We start from the raw sequence: 21,059 nt of genomic DNA on the forward strand, positions 1-21,059 counted from the left end.
TCGATGAGGCACTTTACAGCCTTCCGGCGTCAACATCAAGTTTAACAACTTCAGTTCATAACCGCTACTCCCATTTCCTCAGACAGCAGGTACTGGTAATGGTTCTGCTGTAACCATTTACACCTCCTCTGGGCCCATCTTTTATTTCTTTATTGTCCCCTTACCACCCACTTTTGTACCATCATCCCTTTTGTCATTTAATCACTCCTGCCCTCCACCCTATCACTAACCTTCTCTATTGTTCTTTCCTCCCACCCCCTCCCCCTGCCTTTTTCCCTGGTTCTCTACTTGTTTATAAACTGTTAAATCTCTGACTTCTTCTAGTTCTGATGAAAGGTCATTGACCCGAAACGTTAACTCTATTTCTCTCTCCACAGTTGCTACCTGACCTGCCGAGTGTTTCCAGCATTTTGTTTTTATTTCAGATTTCCAGCATCCGCAGTAGTTTGCTTTTGTTTTCATAGACGTAGAGTAAAGCTTCCTTTCGCTGCTCCATTAAGTACTCCCAAGCCAGGTATAAAACGGGTTAGGTGCAGAATAAAGAGGTTAGAAGGATTTTCTTATGCTGTGGGTTATTGGAGCAGGGAATGTGTTGCCACTGGGACTAATTGAGGCAGACACCATTACATCTTTTAAGGAAACATTGACAAACATCTGAGGCAGATGAAGATACACGGCTATAGGGAGACAGAAGGGTAGTGGGATTAGTTTTGGATTGCTCTAGAAAGAGCCATTATGGACACAGTGAGCCAAATAGCCTTTTTCTGTGCTGTAAACTTTTATGGTTCTCCGGTAAGAAAATGAGACGAAATACAAATAATAAAAGGAACTTTAGTGGTCTGTGCCATGCTCCATTGTCTCCCTATTCCCCAGTGAATCAACTTCAGGTTTTTGTGTTCTTATATTCAAATCCCTCCACAGCCTTGTTCCAGCCATTTAAGCAACCTTTCCCAGTCATACATCCCAACTTGCGCTGCATCCAACCCCCACACCTTCTACTCCTCTGACTGCATTATTACTCATCCCACCATACCATCCACCATTAGTGAGCAATCTTTCCATTGTTAGATTCTTGCCCTCTAGAATTATTTGCCAAAACCACCACCTTCCCATCCCCATCTCCCTCCACGCCTTCAAAAGCCTCCCAAGTGTTGGGTGAGGATAGGATTGGCTTTGGCCCCCATGGTCGAACAATCTACAAACACTCAGCCTATTTTCACAGGTGAGGAATGATCACTTAGGCAAGGTGCCGGAGGACTGCAGACACTGGCACGAGTCCGGGCCGGAAAGAAAGCTGGTTAGAGAAAATTATATTCAACACACACGTGAATTTAAAAAGTATCCCATGAAGTGAACAAACACAGAGTGCAAACGGTGCCAGCCTGCAGTTTGGGAGTTACAGACCCACCCAGGTACAGCCCTGTCTTACAGTATTGCAATTAAGGTGTGAGAGAACAATGGGTATGTGGACCTCTGCTGTTCAGACTAACCCTGGCTTTCATTAATTCCTTCTCGCAGTCATTGCTATGCCGGTTATCTTTTAAGCGATTCTGATATTCTTCCGTAGAGGACTCGAGCGTCTCATTCCTCAACGTCACCTGTTCAAGTTCTTGTTGCAGTTTGTGCAGCTTGCGCTGCAGCTCGTGGTTCTTTGATTCGAGCCGATTAATCTCATGATGGCACCTAGAACATAAAACAAATGACAAATTTTCTGCCTTTTCATTTTCAAATGTTCATCCTTCCTCCTCTGAAGGTGCTGACTCTTGCTTGAGTACCGATCCACAGGCCATCCAGAATCTCCACCTTTCTTTATGTGTGATTTTAGAGAGTGAGTGTTGACAGGATTTTCAACCATGGGAGAACAGCCAAGTCCGATCTTATTCTCACCAGGTGTTTACACACATGCACTTTGCAGCAGGGATCACTGAATTGCGACCAGGATGGGGAACCCTAGTTGATATTTCACTGAACTCTACTGCCCCACTCAACATGAGGGATCAAACCTGGGAGCTACAATCTGTATGGTTCAGTACCTTCATCACTAAGGAAACTCAACAGTTATATTTAAGAAAGAAAGACTTGCATTTATATAGCACTTTATCACATCTCAGAAACCCCTCAAAGTGCTTCATAATAGAATGTATTACTTTGAAGTGCAATGACTGTTGTGATGTAGGAAAACACATCATCCAGCACTCTGCAAGGAAAGGGCACACAAAAAGGCAAAAAATGGCACAGATCCTGGCGAATGGGAAAGATACAAAGATCAACAAAGGGTCACAAAACAGATAGTAAGAGCTACAAAAAGAGAGCATGAAAAGAAACTTGCAAGGGATATCAAAACCAATACGAAGAACTTTTATAGTTATATTAGGAAAAAGAGGGTGGTCAGGAGCAGTGTTGGCCCCTTAAAAACTGAAAGTGGGGTTATTGTCATTGACAATGGGGAAATGGCGGACATGTTGAATAATTACTTTGCGTCAGTATTTACAGTAGAAAAAGAGGATAGCATGCCGGAAATCCAAAGAAAACTTATATTGAATCGGGGACAGGGACTCGATAAAATTAACATAAGTAAAGCAACAGTAATGAAGAAAATAATAGCACTAAAGAGTGACAAATCCCAGGACCAGATGGTTTCCATCCCAGGGTTTTAAAGGAAGTAGGTGAGCACATTGCAGATGCCCTAACTATAATCTTTCAAAGTTCTCTAGATTCAGGAACTGTCCCTCTAGATTGGAAAATTGCACATGACACTCCGCTTTTTAAGAAAGGAGAGAGAGGGAAACCGGGGAATTATAGACCAGTTAGCCTAACATCTGTCGTGGGGAAATTGCTGGAGTCTATAATTAAGGATAGGGAATTTTCAGTTAATCAGGGAGAGCCAGCATGGATTTGTGAAAGGTAGGTCGTGCCTGACAAACCCGATTGAAATTTTGAAGAGGTGACTAAAGGACAGGGGAATGTCAATGGATGTTATTTATATGGACTTCCAGAAGGCATTTGATAAGGTCCCACATAAGAGACTGTTAGCTAAGTTAGAAGCCCATGGAATCGAGGGAAAAGTACGGACTTGGTTAGGAAATTGGCTGAGCGAAAAACAGAGAGTAGGGATAATGGGTAAGTATTCACATGGGCAGGATGTGACTAGCGGAGTCCCGCAGGGATCTGTCTTGGGGCCTCAATTATTCACAATATTTATTAACAACTTAGATGAAGGCATAGAAAGTCTCATATCTAAGTTTGCCGATGACACAAAGATTGGTGGCATTGTAAGCAGTGTAGATGAAAACATAAAATCACAAAGGGATATTGATAGATTAAGTGAATGGGCAAAACTGTGGCAGATGGAATTTAATGTAGACAAATGTGAGGTCATCCACTTTGGATCAAAAAAGGATAGAACAGAGTACTTTCTAAATGGTAAAAAGTTAAAAACAGTGGATGTCCAAAGTGACTTAGGGGTTCAGGTACATAGATCATTGAAGTGTCATGAACAGGTGCAGAAAATAAACAATAAGGCTAATGGAATGCTGGCCTTTATATCAAGAGGACTGGAGTACAAGGGGGCAGAAGTTATGCTGCAGCTATACAAAACCCTGGTTAGACCGCACCTGGAGTATTGTGAGCAGTTCTGGGCACCTCACCTTCGGAAGGACATATTGGCCTTGGAGGGAGTGCAGCGTAGGTTTACTAGAATGATACCCGGACTTCAAGGATTAAGTTACGAGGAGAGATTACGTAAATTGGGGTTGTATTCCCTCGAGTTTCGAAGGTTAAGGGGTGATCTGATCGAAGTTCATAAGATATTAAGGGGAACGGATAGGGTGGATAGAGAGAAACTATTTCCATTGGTTGTGGATTCTAGGAGTAGGGGGCACAGTCTAAAAATTAGAGCCAGAACTTTCAGGAGTGAGATTAGAAAACATTTCTACACACAAAGGGTGATAGAAGTTTGGAACTCTCTTCCGCAAACGGCAATTGATACTAGCTCAATTGTTAAATTTAAATGTGAGATGGATAGCTTTTTGGCAACCAAAGGTATTAAGGGATATGGGCCAAAGGCAGGTATATGGAGCTAGATCACAGATCAGCCATGATCTTATCAAATGGCGGAGCAGGCACGAGGGGCTGAATGGCCTACTCCTGTTCCTATGTTCCTAAACTGTTATGAAATGAATGACCAATTAATCTATTCTTGGTGATGTTGGTTGAGGAAGGAATGTTGGACTGGGCATTGGGAGAAATCCATGCTTTTCAAAAAAAAAGCAGTGCCATTGGATCTTTAACATCCACCTGAACCACTAGAACAGGCAGACTTAGTTTAACATCTCATCTGAAGGATGGTACTTTTACTGTGCAACGCTCCCTCAGTACTATATATTGGAGTGTCAACTTAGATTATGTGCTCAAAACTGCACTGGGACTTTAAATCACAACCTTCTGACTCAAACAACAGTGCAGCCAACTGAGCCAACTTAACAAATCAACCCATTTCGGCCAATTGCTATTGCTGAGTGAAAGCTTTGCAAACCGCTATGTCATCGCTACTGATTTACCTACACCTTGCTGCATTAGGGCTCACGTGTAATAGTGATCCTTTCCTAAAGGATACATTTCCATTGCTGGAGTTGTCCTAGTGGAAAACTGGAAGCATCAGGGAAGGAAATAAGACCCGAAGGGAAGCCCTAGATGTTGTGCGAAGAGATTCACGTGATGACGATCTAATGCAATTGTATTAGAAACTTCTTGAAGGACATTTGCCATAGGATTCTCCCACAGGTAAATGGGCGGGTGGGAGGGGGGGGGGGGGGGAGAATTACTCACAAGATTGATGCAGAGGAGGGATGTGTTTGGCCCATCTTAGCTTACCTATCCAGACAAGGACGTACATCCCTTCATTGTAATCTAATTGACTTGAATTAGTTTAAGCTTTTTAACCCCCAGTACCCTACCTGGAAGACCATTCCACATGTTGATCATTGAAGATCTTCCTGACATCAGACCTAAATAACCCTTTCACCAGTTTAACCTATGCTTCCTTGTTTTAGTATCCTGGAATTCCATTAAGCAACATTCCTGATTAACCGTATCTATGTCACTTAATATGTTTCATACCTCTATAAGGTACGTGCTCCATCATCTTCCCTTAAGGGAAAAAAGCCTCAGTTTCTCCACTCTTTTCTCATAATGCAATCTTTCAGTAGCAGGGATCAGCCTCATGGCTCTTCTCTGCATCACCCCTAGGACTTGAATGTTTCCTTTATGTCTTGGTGGCCAAAACAGAACACAGTATTCAAGGTGTCGTCTAACCAAGATACTGTACAGTCTTAGCATGACATCTTCCGCCCTTACAATCAACTGACTTAGCAATTTATATTATCTATTCCTCATTTGAAAATGCTTTTTAAAAAATGCAATTGCTGGAAATCTGAAATATAAATGGAAAATTATGGAAATAAGTGGCAGTTCCATCAGCATTTGAATTACAACAGCTTTTAAACCCAACTTGCATATTGAATGATGCTGACATTCCAAAATTACACTGCAGTATCTCTCAGCCTCATGGAAGGTATTTTTGGGAGAGGAAAAATATTAAACTAGCACTTACTCTTCTCCCACCTCCAAATCCCCATAATTCAGGATCTGTTAATGTACCTTTTGTGGAGTTCCTCTGATTTTGGATGCTGACTGTCATAGCCTGAACGACCTGCATCCATGAGGCATGCTTCCATCTCCGAGTCTTGGCTAACATTGTCCTGGGGTAAAGGAGAGAGATCAGTGAAAGTTGGACCGTTAATCACAATGAATATAGAACTGTTAAATCTCCTTTTAGCTTTCTTCACTCCCATTAGAAATAGTAGCCCTGATTTTAACCTAACTTGCCCAACGAGAACGGGGCGGTTCGGTTTGGATGCCCGATTTATATCCCATTCGACTTTACGCTGGTGACTTCAATGGAGCCAAAAATCGGGCAGGGTCTAAATCGGGCGTCCGTCCCGATTGCGCCCCGTTTTTGCCAGGCGCATTAGGTTAAAATTGGAGGTAGCCTCTCAAATCTCTCCTCATAACTATAGCTTCACATCCTTGGCATCATAATGGTGAACCTACACAGTATGCTTTCAATTGTTTTATTGTCCCTTTAGTAATGGGGCACCCAAAATTGCATATAATGGCATAAACATAGCCTAATCAATGCTTTATACAAATTCCTGCTTTATTCTTGTACTCTGCCTCTATTTCTAAAACCCAAAATTATAAAATTGTACAACCAGGCAAGCATAGGCTAGAATACAGCAACGAGAATCTCACTGAGCCACAGAATGATGGGCTGCATCTCTATGCCTGTGATTCCTCAGGTGGTACGCTCCTGATTTCAATCATACATTGTGGGCAGTTGTTGAGTGGAAGCAAAGCATTTCGCCACAGGAAGAGGAAAATGAACCACAGGGCCAATAGTTCCATCTTAATAAGGTTTTTTGCTGTATGGAAACTGGGGTAACCATGCCTTTTAACAACATTTCCTTGCCATTGTTTGTTGGGAGAGGAAGAACAGGAGAGGGAACAGCCCTGATTCCCAGCTCAGTCAATAGCACAAGGACAGGTAAACTGTGAATGAAGGTCAGCAGCCAGCCCTCCTGCACGATGTCTCTAGAGAGCTATAGGTGGGGGAAGGTGGATATCAGTGCTTTAGCCCCTTACCACAGCACAGTCCAATAGGTTATAGACCTGCACCACAACAGCCAACAGACATGAACATTAAGGCAGTTCATAAATCTTAGATGCCCAGTCATATTTTGGACGAAGGTATGCTCCACACAACATAATTTTTCTTTTATAAACTGTTTTTTCCAATGCTCTCCTGAAGGTGCTTCAGCAGCCCACTGATACCTCACGCGAGTGGCCATTCTTTATGTTTGGGCCGAGATGTTTAGTGTCATTGCTTAAGAACGCTGCTGACTGAGCAAAGATCAGGGTCTAAACCTGGGACCTTCCTCGTCTGTACAGCTCATTGCCATACCAGACCATGCACCTATACACTGAGCCATCCAGAAAAGTAGGCTTGCATATTTACTTCACCCCTTACCGTAGAAAGTGTAAATGGAGATGCAAGTGACCTCTTCTTCTTACGAACAGTTGGCACTGGAGCCTCGTTTACTGGTTGTTGCTGGGCATCCTCCTGTTGGTCTCCTTCCCACTGAGGTAGAATGACACATAACAGTGAGGAAAGATGGCTACCATTACTGTATGACAAGGATTTGGCTCATTAGATTCTGAGGTGAGACTTGGTGTTGTGATTGGAGATTACACTTATTACAATAAAAACATAGCCCATTTTCTACTGTACCTTAACATGTGCACCAACCCAACTTCATGCTGAGCTCAGCAGCCAGCCCTCCTACACGATAAACCCATAGACAGTCCACCTCCAAATTAAACAATCAGCCAGTTCATCTCCACACTGAGCTCATCAGCCTTCCAAACTACACAATGAACTCACCAGACAATTAATCCGCCCGGCGACACAATTTCATAAAGGCCCCATCAATTGACACCCAACCTTGTTGCAGCACAGGAGCTCCATACCATGCAGCAAGCATAGCTTTAAAAAACATACAGCATGGGGAAAAGCAGATCGTGAAACAGCAGACATAATGTATCTTAACCAAAACTTGCATAAGACATTCCCAGTATTCACCTTATAGTCTGCAGTGGAGGCTGGTTGCAGCTGTTCCATTTCCTTTTCTGGACTGTGTTGTTGCGCCTGTAATGGTTGGATTTTTTGAAGGTTTTCAACCTGTTCAGAGACAATATAAAACAGTGCAGGACTTTCTGTAAACACATACTGAACTGAAGACGGAAGCAGGAAGGCAAGAGAGGGAAAACAAGGCATGATGGGGAGGGGAGCAAAGGCGGGTGAGGAGGGGGGGGGCCAGACGGAGGGCGGGGGAGGAGGGGAGCGGGGGGAGGAGGAGGGAGGCCAGACGGAGGGCTGGGGGGTGGGGAGGAGGGAGGCCAGATGGAGGGCTGGAGGGGGGGGGGGGGGGAGGAGGGAGGCCAGATGGAGGGCTGGAGGGGGGGGGGGGGGGGAGGGAGGCCAGACGGAGGGCTGGAGGGGGGGGGGAGGGGGGAGGCAGACGGAGGGTTGGAGGGGGGGGGGGGATGAGGGTGGCCAGATGGAGGGTGGGGGGGGGGGGGGGGGGGGGGGAGGCCGACGGAGGGGGTGGGGGGGGGGGTGGGGGAGGGCCAGATGGAGGGTGGGGGGGGGGGGGGGGAGGGAGGCCAGACGGAGGGCAGGGGGGGGGGGGGGAGGAGGGAAGCCAGGCGGAGGGCGGGGGGGAGGAGGGAGGCCAGGCGGAGGGCTTGGGGGGGGAGGTGGGAGGCCGGGGGTGGGGGGGCGGGAGGCCAGAGAGAGGGGAGGGAGGCCAGAGAGAGGGGAGGGAGGCCAGAGAGAGGGGAGCGGTTGGCCATAGGTAGTGGTGGGGAGGGGGTCGGCCATGGGAGGGGGGTGGCAAGGAGGGGATGGCCCAGCGGGGAGGTCATGCGGGGGGGGGGGGTGGGGGGGCGGGGTGCGGCCGAGTAGGGAGGGGGTGCTGGGGCCGAAAGGGGTGGGCCCCGAAGGGTGGGGGGAGGTGGAAGCGAGCCAGAGAGAGGAGGGGCGGAGGCAGTCAGAGAGGGGAGGGGTGGGGGCAGCCAGAGACGGAGGTGGTGAACGAAAGGTAAATGGCATCAGTGCGAGAGACAGGATGAGGGTAAGAGAGAGGAAGTGACTGACGCAGGTGGCAAGTCACTCACTTGCTTTCGTCCCTTCTCTCCTACTTGCTAGTGTGAGAGAGGGTGCGAGATAGAGACAGCTGGCAAAGAAAGGGCAAGTGAGTGAGAGAGAGAGATAGGGGACTTTGCGGCAGACAGAAGGAGCAAGGGAGTGAGCCAGAGAGAGTGGGAGTGATAGTGTGCAGGCAAGAAAGAGGGGGCTGGAAAGAGTGTAGAGGTGAGAGAGCAAGAGCAAGAGCAAGACAGTTCATAGAATCATAGAATCATAGAAGTTTACAACATGGAAACAGGCCCTTCGGCCCAACATGTCCATGTCGCCCAGTTTATACCACTAAGCTAGTCCCAATTGCCTGCACTTGGCCCATATCCCTCTATACCCATCTTACCCATGTAACTGTCCAAATGCTTTTTAAAAGACAAAATTGTACCTGCCTCTACTACTGCCTCTGGCAGCTCGTTCCAGACACTCACCACCCTTTGAGTGAAAAAATTGCCCCTCTGGACCCTTTTGTATCTCTCCCCTCTCACCTTAAATCTATGCCCCCTCGTTATAGACTCCCCTACCTTTGGGAAAAGATTTTGACTATCGACCTTATCTATGCCCCTCATTATTTTATATAGACTTCTATAAGATCACCCCGAAACCTCCTACTCTCCAGGGGAAAAAGTCTCAGCCTATCCAACCTCTCCCTATAAGTCAAACCATCAAGTCCCGGTAGCATCCTAGTAAATCTTTTCTGCACTCTTTCTAGTTTAATAATATCCTTTCTATAATAGGGTGACCAGAACTGTACACAGTATTCCAAGTGTGGCCTTACTAATGTCTTGTACAACTTCAACAAGACATCCCAACTCCTGTATTCAATGTTCTGACCAATGAAACCAAGCATGCTGAATGCCTTCTTCACCACCCTATCCACCTTTGACTCCACTTTCAAGGAGCTATGAACCTGTACTCCTAGATCTCTTTGTTCTATAACTCTCCCCAACGCCCTACCATTAACGGAGTAGGTCCTGGCCCGATTTGATCCACCAAAATGCATCACCTCACATTTATCTAAATTAAACTCCATCTGCCATTCATCGGCCCACTGGCCCAATTTATCAAGATCCCGTTGCAATCCAAGATAACCTTCTTCACTGTCCACAATGCCACCAATCTTGGTGTCATCTGCAAACTTACTAACCATTCCTCCTAAATTCTCATCCAAATCATTAATATAAATAACAAACAGCGGACCCAGCACCGATCCCTGAGGCACACCGCTGGTCACAGGCCTCCAGTTTGAAAAACAACCCTCTACAACCACCCTCTGTCTTCTGTCGTCAAGCCAATTTTGTATCCAATTGGCTACCTCACCTTGGATCCCGTGAGATTTAACCTTATGTAACAACCTACCATGCGGTACCTTGTCAAAGGCTTTGCTAAAGTCCATGTAGACCACGTCTACTGCACAGCCCTCATCTATCTTCTTGGTTACCCCTTCAAAAAACTCAATCTAATTTGTGAGACATGATTTTCCTCTCACAAAACCATGCTGACTGTTCCTAATCAGTCCCTTCCTCTCCAAATGCCCGTAGATCCTGTCTCTCAGAATACCCTCTAACAACTTACCCACTACAGATGTCAGGCTCACTGGTCTGTAGTTCCCAGGCTTTTCCCTGCCCCCCTTCTTAAACAAAGGCACAACATTTGCTACCCTCCAATCTTCGGGCACCTCACCTGTAGCTGTCGATGATTCAAATATCTCTGCTAGGGGACCCGCAATTTCCTCCCTAACCTCCCATAACGTCCTGGGATACATTTCATCAGGTCCCGGAGATTTATCTACCTTGATGCGCGTTAAGACTTCCAGCACCTCCCTCTCTGTAATATGTACACTCCTCAAGACATCACTATTTATTTCCCCAAGTTCCCTAACATCCATGCCTTTCTCAACCGTAAATACCGATGCAAAATATTCATTTAGGATCTCACCCATCTCTTGTGGTTCCGCACATAGATGACCTTGTTGATCCTTAAGTGGCCCTACTCTCTCCCTAGTTACTCTTTTGCCCTTTATGTATTTGTAGAAGCTCTTTGGATTCACCTTTGCCTTATCTGCCAAAGCAATCTCATATCCCCTTTTTGCCCTCCTGATTTCTCTATTAACTCTACTCCGGCAATCTCTATAGTCTTCAAGGGATTCACTTGATCCCAGCTGCCTATGCATGTCATATGCCTCCTTCTTCTTTCTGACTAGGGCCTCAATCTCCCGAGTCATCCAAGGTTCCCTACTTCTACCAGCCTTGCCCTTCACTTTATAAGGAATGTGCTTACCCTGAACCCTGGTTAACACACTTTTGAAGGCCTCCCACTTACCAGATGTCCCTTTGCCTGCCAACAGACTCTCCCAATCAACTTCTGAAAGTTCCTGTCTAATACCATCAAAATTGGCCTTTCCCCAATTTAGAATTTTAACTTCTGGGCCAGACCTATCATTCTCCATAGCTATCCTAAAACTAATGGAATTATGATCACTGGTCCCAAAGTGATCCCTCACTAACACGTCTGTCACCTGCCCTTCCTTACTTCCCAAGAGGAGGTCAAGTTTTGCCCCCTCTCTAGTCGGGCCATCCACATACTGAATGAGAAATTCCTCCTGAATACACTCAACAAATTTCTCTCCATCCAAGCCCCTAATGCTATGGCTGTCCCAGTCAATGTTGGGAAAGTTAAAGTCCCCTACTATTACCACCCTATTTTTCTTGCAGCTGTCTGTAATCTCCTTACATATTTGCTCCTCAATTTCCCGTTGACTATTTGGGGGTCTGTAGTACAATCCTATCAACGTGATCTCTCCCTTCTTATTTTTCAGTTCTACCCATATAGACTCCGTGGGCGAACCCTCGGATATATCCTCTCTCACTACTGCCGTGATGTTCTCCCTAATCAAGAACGCAACTCCCCCTCCTCTCTTACCTCCTGCTCTATCTTTCCTATAGCATCTGTACCCTGGAACATTGAGCTGCCAGTCCTGCCCCTCCCTATAGCTATAACATCCCAGTCCCATGTGCCCATCCATGCCCTGAGTTCATCTACCTTGCCCATCAGACTTCTTGCATTGAAATAAATGCAGTTTAATCTAGACTTCCCTTGGTCTTTGCCCTGCTTTCTCAGACCATCTGTCCGGTCATGTTTTGTACACTCTCCCTTACTGCCTTTTATTTCTGTCACCACTTTACTTCCCGCTGACTTCCTGCATCGATTCCCATCCCCCTGCCACATTAGTTTAAACCCTCCCCAACAGCACTAGCAAACACTCCCCCTAGGACATTGGTTCCAGTCCTGCCCAGGTGCAGACCGTCCAATTTGTACTGGTCCCACCTCCCCCAGAACCGGTTCCAATGTCCCAGGAATTTGAATCCCTCCCTCTTGCACCATCTCTCAAGCCACGTATTCATCCTAGCTATCCTGTCATTCCTACTCTGACTAGTCCGTGGCACTGGTAGCAATCCTGAGATTACTACCTTTGAGGTCCTACTTTTTAGTTTAACGCCTAACTCCCTAAATTCAGCTTGTAGGACCTCATCCCGTTTTTTACCTATATCGTTGGTACCTATATGCACCACGACAACTGGCTGTTCACCCTCCCCCTCCAGAATGTTCTGCAGCCGCTCCGAGACATCCCTGACCCTTGCACCAGGGAGGCAACATACCATCCTGGAGTCTCGGTTGCGTCCGCAGAAACGCCTGTCTATTCCCCTTACAATCGAGTCCCCTATCACTACAGCTCTGCCACTCTTTTTCCTGCCCTCCTGTGCAGCAGAGCCAGCCACGGTGCCATGAACCTGGCCGCTGTCACCTTCCCCTGGTGAGCCATCACCCCCAACAGTATCCAAAACGGTATACCTGTTTGAGAGGGGGATGGCCACAAGGGACCCCTGCACTACCTGCCTGCACCTCTTACTCTGCCTGGTGGTCACCCATTCACTTCCTGCCTGTACTCCCTTTACCTGCGGTGTGACCAACTCGCTAAACGTGCTATCCACGAGTTTCTCTGCATCGCGGATGCTCCACAGTGAGTCCACCCGCAGCTCCAGCTCCGAGATACGATCGGTCAGTAGCTGCAGGTGGACACACTTCCTGCACACATGGTCGGCAGGGACACTGGTAGTGTCCATGACTTCCCACATCTTGCAGGAGGGGCATATCACGGGTGCGAGGTCTGCTGCCATGACTTGCCTTAGCTTAGTTACCCCTTTTAAATTACGTTGAAATTAGAAAATGTTAGAAATTGTAAGAGAATAAGAGAAAGGTGGGACGATGGGAGTTTGGAGAGAGGGCAACAGTGAGAGAAAGAGAGGGAGCGAGGGGGAGAGAGAAAGGGAGGGAGAGCGAGGGAGTGTGCTGACAGTGAGAGGGAGAGAAATAGAATGAGTAACAGAAAAATCAAATTCAACAATGCAATACCATTTAACAGTATAAAACTGCTGGAGAGCTTCTCAGGTTTACACATTTAAAAATTACTTATGGTCAGCTTAATGTTTTCCACATTGGTAACCTTTCTGCCTCTGTGGGATGTTTGCAATCTGTTTGGATACATAATTCATTACTTGCTGCTGATGGTCTTATAATGAATTATGTATCCAAAGTAATGAAATAATGACAGATCCCTTTTACAAGTACAGTAAGCAATTTGGTTAAAATTAAAATTACAGTCCGTTGTGGCAGTACAGCACCCTGGAACAGTAAATATAAAGTGTAGGTTAGGAGGGAATTTGGCCAATCTAGCTAAATCTTCCCTAAAATCCTACAATTTTCCCATCACAGCATCTAACTGGCTCTCAGGATTCCAGAGCTTTGTCACTACCCAGAGAACTATATTAATCGCTCTTCGTCCTCTGTCTTGTGGTTTAAGGCCTGGAAAGGATGTGTCTGAGAGGTGATATTATTGAGGTACATAAGATAATTAATATCCAGAATATTACTTCAAATTAAATTGCAAGAAGAAGACAAGGGGATATCAGTTCAAACTAATAAAAGGTAAATTTAGGACAGATATCAGAAAATTTTTCACACAAAGAGTGATCAGCATGTGCAATAGACTTTCAGATATGAGTAATGAAGGCAAAAGTCCTATAAGCTTTCAAGAAACAAGTGGATGTTGAATTGGATGAATTTATGTGGGCTGAATGGTCTTCCTCCGAAACAGTCTTATGTGCTTGAAATAGTGCTCAGGATTAATCTTTTCTATTTCACTTCATATCTTACATATGGTCCCCCTCTCAAGACTGAACAGTCCAAGTTTCCTCGTAGTTCAGTCTTCTGATACTAGGGATTAGCCTCATGGCCCTCCACTTCCAGGGCTTGGATTTTTCCTTTGTACACCAATGACAGAACTGAACACAGTATTCAAGCTGACCTGACCAGAGGACGATGGTCTCAGACATACTCTCCTGATTTTGCAATATAGCTCAGCATTCTGTTTGCTTTGTGAATTGCTACTCTGCAATAGCTAGATACATCACTCCCAGATCTCTTTCCCGCTCTCTTAGCTAGTTCAACACCATTCATTCAGTATGTCCCTCATTTTTTCTTCCACCATGTAAGACCTTACACTTAGGAACATAGGAACAGGAGTAGGCCATTCAGCCCCTCGTGCCTGCTCCGCCATTTGATAAGATCATGGCTGATCTGTGATCTAACTCCATATACCTGCCTTTGGCCCATATCCCTTAATACCTTTGGTTGCTAAAAAGCTATCTATCGCACATTTAAATTTAGCAATTGAGCTAGTATCAATTGCCATTTGCGGAAGAGAGTTCCAAACTTCTACAACCCTTTGTGTGTAGAAATGTTTTCTAATCTCACTCCTGAAAGGTCTGGCTCTAATTTTAAGACTGTGCCCCCACTCCTAAAATCCCCAACCAGCGGAAATAGTTTCTCTCTATCCACCCTATCTGTTCCCCTTAATATCTTATAAACTTCGATCAGATCACCCCTTAACCTTCGAAACTCGAGGGAATACAACCCCAATTTGTGTAATCTCTCCTTGTAACTTAACCCTTGAAGTCCGGGTATCATTCTAGTATACCTATGCTGCACTCCCTCCAAGGCCAATATGTCCTTCTGAAGGTGCGGTGCCCAGAACTGCTCACAGTACTCCAGGTGCGGTCTAACCAGGGTTTTGTATAGCTGCAGCATAACTTCTGCCCCCTTGTACTCCAGTCCTCTAGATATAAAGGCCAACATTCCATTTGCCTTCTTGATTATTTTCTGCACCTGTTCATGACACTTCAATGATCTATGTACCTGTACCCCTAAGTCCCTTTGGACATCCACTGTTTTTAACTTTTTACCATTTAGAAAGTACCCTGTTCTATCCTTTTTTGATCCAAAGTGGATGACCTCACATTTGTCTACATTAAATTCCATTTGCCACAGTTTTGCCCATTCACTTAATCTATCAATATCACTTTGTAATTTTATGTTTTCATCTACTCTGATTACAATGCCACCAATCTTTGTGTCATTGGCAAACTTGGATATGAGACTTTCCATGCCTTCATCTAAGTCGTAAATAAATATTGTGAATAATTGAGGCCCCAAGACAGATTCCTGCGGGACTCCACTAGTCACATCCTGCCAATGTGAGTACCTTCCCATTATCCCTACTCTCTGTCGCCTTTCGCTCAGTCAACTTCCCTCAATTCCATGGGCTTCTATCTTAGCTAACAGTCTCTTATGTGGGACCTTATCAAATGCCTTCTGGAAGTCCATATAAATAACATCCATTGACATTCCCCTGTCCACTACTTTAGTCACCTCTTCAAAAAATTCAATCAGGTTTGTCAGGCACGACCTACCTTTCACAAATCCATGCTGGCTCTCTCTGATTAACTGAAAATTCTCGAGGTGTTCAGTCACCCTATCCTTAATTATAGACTCCAGCATTTTCCCCACAACAGATGTTAGGCTAACTGGTCTATAATTCCCCGGTTTCCCTCTCTCTCCTTTCTTAAAAAGTGGAGTGACATGTGCAATTTTCCAATCTAGAGGGACAGTTCCTGAATCTAGAGAACTTTGAAAGATTATAGTTAGGGCATCCGCAATGTGCTCACCTACTTCCTTTAAAACCCTGGGATGGAAACCATCTGGTCCTGGGGATTTGTCACTCTTTAGTGCTATTATTTTCTTCATTACTGTTGCTTTACTTATGTTAATTTTATCGAGTCCCTGTCCCCGATTCAATATAAGTTTTCTTGGGATTTCCGGCATGCTATCCACTTTTTCTACTGTAAATACTGACGCAAAGTAATTGTTCAACATGTCCGCCATTTCCCCATTGTCAATGACAATATCCCCACTTTCAGTTTTTAAGGGGCCAACACTGCTCCTGACCACCCTCTTTTTCCTAATATAACTTACCCATATTTAATTTCATCTATCATAGTTCTGCTCACTAGTAAATATTGTCTTGGTTTTTCTGTATTTCTTTGGCTGCTTCATTAGATTCCACTGCCCCTCTTAGTTTGGCATCATTTGTGAATTTGATTGATTTACATTGTGCTTCTGAATCCAAGTCATTTACATAAATTAGAAACGGTAGGGAGTCCAGCTCTAATCCCTAGGGCAATCCACAGAGTGCAGCTTCTCAGCCCATCATCACTCCCCTAACTAGTATATGCTTTTTCTTTTTCAGGCAATTCCTTATCAACATTGAAGTTTTACCCAAGATACCCAATGCCTGAAGCTTATGTAACAGCCTTTCATGTGGAACTTTGTCAAAGGCTTTTTGAAAATCTAGGTGCATTACATCATAGGGCTTTCCAACATCTACTTGGAAATGTTACTTCTTCAAAAAAGTCAAAAATGTTCTGAAACTGTGTTGGTTGCTGCTCACGAGGTTATGTCATAGAGGTAGCCCTCAAGAATGTTCCTGATCATCAATTCCATTATTTTTCCAGCTAGTGATGAAAGACGAATGAGTTGGCAGTTACCTGGGTTTGTTTTGTTACCTTTCTTGAAAATAGGATCCATGTTGACTTGCTTCCAAATTCTTGTATTCAATCATGACCCAGTGTCAGCACTTTACAGACTTCATCCCCACCCTTGGGTATTTCCTGTCTGTCCCAGAGGATTTATTGGTTCTGAGCCCCTTGAGCCTAGGGGACATTTATGCAAGTGCTATCATAGTATCATAGTACGGTACATCACAGAAGGAGGTCATTTGGCCCATCACGCCTGTGCCGGCTCTTTGAAAGGGCTTTCCAATTAGTCCCATTCTCCTCCTCTTTCCCCATAGCCCTGTAATTTTCTTCCATTCAAATATTTATCCAATTCCCTTTTGAAAGTTACAATTGAATCTGTTTCCACCACCCTTTCAGGCAGTGCATTCCAGATCATAAAACTCGCATTCCAGATTATAACAACAATAAAAGAAAATGTTGCCTCATGTCGCCTCTGGTTCTTTTGCCAATCACCTTAAATCTGTGTCCTCTGGTTATCGACCTTTCTGTCCTTGGAAACAGTTTTTCCCTTATTAACTCTATCAAAACCGTTCATGATTTTGAACACCTCTATCAAATCTCCTCTTAACCTTCTCTGCTCTAAGGAGAACCATCCCAGCTTCTCCAGTCTCTCCACATAACTAAAGTCCCTGGTAGCATGCTAGTAAATCTCTTCTGCACCCTCTCTAAGGCCTTGACATCCTTCCTAAAGTGTGGTGTCCAGAATTGAGCACAATACTTCAGTTGAGGCCTAACTAGTGTTTTATAAAGGTTTAGCATAACTTTCTTGCTTTTGTACCCTATGCCTCTATTAATACAGCCCAGGATCCCATATGCTTTTTTAACAGCCTTCTCAACTTGTCCTACCACCTTCAAAGATTTGTGTACATACACCCCTAGGTCTCTCTGTTCCTTCGCTTCCTTTAAAATTGTACCATTTAGTTTATATTGCTTCTCCTCATTCTTCCTACCAAAATGTATCACTTCACATTTCTCTGCGTTAAATTCCAGCTGTGATGTGTCTGCCCATTTCACTTGTCTGTCTACGTCCTCCTGAAGTCTGTTACCATCTTTCACATTGTTTACTACAATTTCGAGTTCATGACATCTGCAAACTTTGAAATTATACCCTGTGTACCCAAGTCCAGGTTATTAACATATATCAAAAAGAGCAGTGGTCCTAATACCGACACCTGGGGAACACCACCGTAAAATTCCTTCCAGTCTGAAAAAGAACTGTTCACCACTACTCTCTGATTTCTGTCCTTTCGCCAATTTTGTATTCACGCTGCCACTGACCCTTTAATCCCATGGGCTTTAATTTTGCTACCAAGTCTATTATGTGGTACTTTATCAAAAGCCTTTTGAAAGTCCATATATACATCAACCGCAATACCCGCATCAACCCTCTCTGTTACTTCATCAAAGAACTCAATCAAGGTAGTCAAACACGATTTTTCTTTCACAAATCCGTGCTGACTTTCATTTATTAGCCCATACTTTGCCCAAGTGCCAATTAATTTTGTCTCAAAGTTTCCCCACCACCGACATTAGGCTGACTGGCCTATAATTGCTGGGTTTATCCCTCTCCCCTTTGTTGAACAGGGGTGTAACATTTGCAATCCTCCAGTCCTCTGGCACCACTCCCACATCTAAGGAGGATTGGAAGATTGTGGCCAGACCCTCTCTAATTTCCACCCTTACTTCCCTCAGTAACCCAGGATCCATCTCATCTGGACTGGGTGACTTTTCTACTTTGAGTACTGCAAACCTTTTAAGTATCTCCTCTTTATCTATTTTTATCCTCTCCAATATCGCTACAATATCAGTCATTAAATGTAGCTGTAGAACCTTCAATGGGGGTTGGCATGCTATTAGAGCCACCTCTAGTGTGTACCGCCACAAAGTAATCACCGAGTGGCTGAAATTCTGCGGCCTGGTTTACTCCCACTATAAATCTGGTGGAAGGACTGGAAATTAGGCAGAGGCCTGGATATGTTAGATCCTGGCCTTCCCTGCCAGTTTTCACAGGGCTTTGTTTGGGATAGAGCCTCTAACTGCCCCAAACAAGGTCACTTGCATCAATAACCTGCATTGCCAGGAGAGGGAACTCCTAGGCTAAGAGTTTCCATCCTGACAATCCACCAGCAGGCTGGTTACACCTGGTGAAAAACAGGCACACCAGCCTACTAGCATATGCACTACCCACCCAAGGGTCCAGGCCTGGGTTGTGGCCTGAACCCCAGGAGATTTAAAAAATGTTATTAAGTATTTTTCAGCCCCCTTATAAAGGGGGGCGGGAGACAGCGTTAATGCACCCCTGGAGCAGGCTGCCTCCCACAATTGGTGAGCATCCACGATGCACCCACCAGTGATATTTTAGTGAGGGATCCTCCCCCAGCCTCGCACACTTCAGTGGGGTCGGCAACAGATGTTCCTCGTGGGCACACCTTGCCACTGATGCCAGGATATTGACCCCATTGGATTTTCGGGGTCTTTGCATTTTTAGTTCATCCTCAGTCTCAATCCTGTTTGCATCTTTATGGGATCTCGAAACTTCTTTGATAACCTTTTGCTGTTATACGGGAGACTTTTTAATCCGTTGTGTGTGACTTCTACAACTACACATTTCTAGTTCTTTCTTTGCCCTTCAAGCCACTTTTTTAAAAAAACATTTTTTGAAGGTTCCTCTATTCTTCCCAGTGATTCCCCTCGCCTTTGTCCCTGCCCGCTTTCTAGAATTTATGTTTCTTACTTGCCTCACTCAATGTCGTCTTATTAATCTGTTTAGGATCATGTTTCCTTAATCTTTCCTTATTAGTCCCTTATCTTGCATGCTTTGTAGTGTATCCTTAAAAGTTTTCTATTTATCATCAGTCTAAGTTTTCTTGTAAGGACTTGCACAACACCAGGTTATAGTCCAACAGTTTTATTTTAAATCACAAGCTTTCGGAGCTTTCCTCCTTCGTTAGGTGACAAAGGAGGAAAGCTCCGAAAGCTTGTGATTTAAAATAAAACTGTTGGACTATAACCTGGTGTTGTGCAAGTCCTTACATTTGTCCACCCTAGTCCATCACCGGCATCTCCACAACACAAGTTTTCGTGAGTATTAGTTGCCAATTGATCGGCTTCTTCCCTCACTGTCTTGAAGTTAGCTCTTTTAAAGATGTAAACTTGGGTATTGATTTGCAGTATCGACTCATCCTAGATCATGGGAGTAATTTGGGCAGATACTATTGTATCTTTAAAGGGGTGATTCGATAAACATTTGAAGCAGAAGAAGATACAGGGCGGCAGGATTCAATTTGGAATGCTCTAGCAAAGTGCTGACACAGACATGCTGGGCCAAATTGCCGCCTTCTGTGCTGTTAGCTTCTGTGGCTGTATGTCAAATGGTGACTTTTGCTGTGGGTGCCCCTATTTCCATTCCCAGTATGCTATTTTGGTCACTTGCCATTATCAGGTCAAACTGTGAGTTACCTCTCATAGTATCCCTACTGGGTCAGAAAGCAGTCTTCAAGTTTACTAGTTCATATTTTGGTCTGCTTGGGCGTTGCCAGTTAAATTAGCTTGGTTGAAATTGCCCACAAGTATGATCTTTCTGTTTGAACATATTTTCTTACCTTTTCATACAGTAACCTACTCTCAATTTTGTTTTGACCCAGTGGTCTAGATCAAACCTTTAGGATTATCTTTGCTCGCTTCATGCTACATAATTCAACTCAAACTATCTTCCTGGGAAGCATATCCTGTACTGATATGTCTATTTCTTTCATCTCCCAGGTGTCACTGACATTTAGAGTTATTCTATGTAGTTTGCCCTTCCTGAACACTCTAAACCCTTGTATGTTGTACTCATCTCCATCAATGGGATTGACAGCAACTGCTACATTAGTTCAGTCATCCTTTGTGAATGCCTCTAGCATTCATACATTTGCTCTTTAATAGGTTAAGCCTGTCTTTCACAGCACATTTTTCCTTAACGGATTTTTCTGCTGTTAATGTCCTTTAATTTCTGTTTGTTTTGTTTCTCTCTTCCCTTATACGAGTTCAAATTCCCCCACTGTCCTCTTTACCCTCTCTGCCAGGACATTGGTACCAATTAAGTTTAGAGAAAGTCCCCACCATCTGAACATTTCCCCCTAACTCTGCATTCAAACTTGTCCCAATGTCCCTTCCGCACCATTTCCCTAGCCACTCATTGATGTATCATTGATGTATCTAGTCTGCTTCTGCCAAATTAGTCCAGTGCATGGAATAATCCTGAGATTACAACCCCTGAAAACTTCAAA

At 44.6% G+C, this 21,059-nt stretch overlaps 1 protein-coding gene across 1 annotated transcript in view; it reads right to left on the reverse strand.

Annotated features, from left to right (window-relative positions):
- Positions 1-21,059, reverse strand: part of ccdc30 (coiled-coil domain containing 30) — a 111,627-nt gene that overhangs the window by 47,447 nt on the left and 43,121 nt on the right. Inside the window, exons 9-12 of the mRNA XM_067970055.1 lie at positions 7,700-7,798; positions 7,088-7,198; positions 5,659-5,759; positions 1,491-1,683 (exon numbers count right to left, since the gene is read on the reverse strand). Of these exons, the coding sequence (XP_067826156.1) occupies positions 1,491-1,683; positions 5,659-5,759; positions 7,088-7,198; positions 7,700-7,798 (504 nt within the window). The remainder of the gene's footprint in view (positions 1-1,490; positions 1,684-5,658; positions 5,760-7,087; positions 7,199-7,699; positions 7,799-21,059) is intronic.

Source organism: Heptranchias perlo, chromosome 32 (assembly GCF_035084215.1).
Source record: "Heptranchias perlo isolate sHepPer1 chromosome 32, sHepPer1.hap1, whole genome shotgun sequence".
In the NCBI taxonomy this organism is placed as follows: domain Eukaryota; kingdom Metazoa; phylum Chordata; class Chondrichthyes; order Hexanchiformes; family Hexanchidae; genus Heptranchias; species Heptranchias perlo.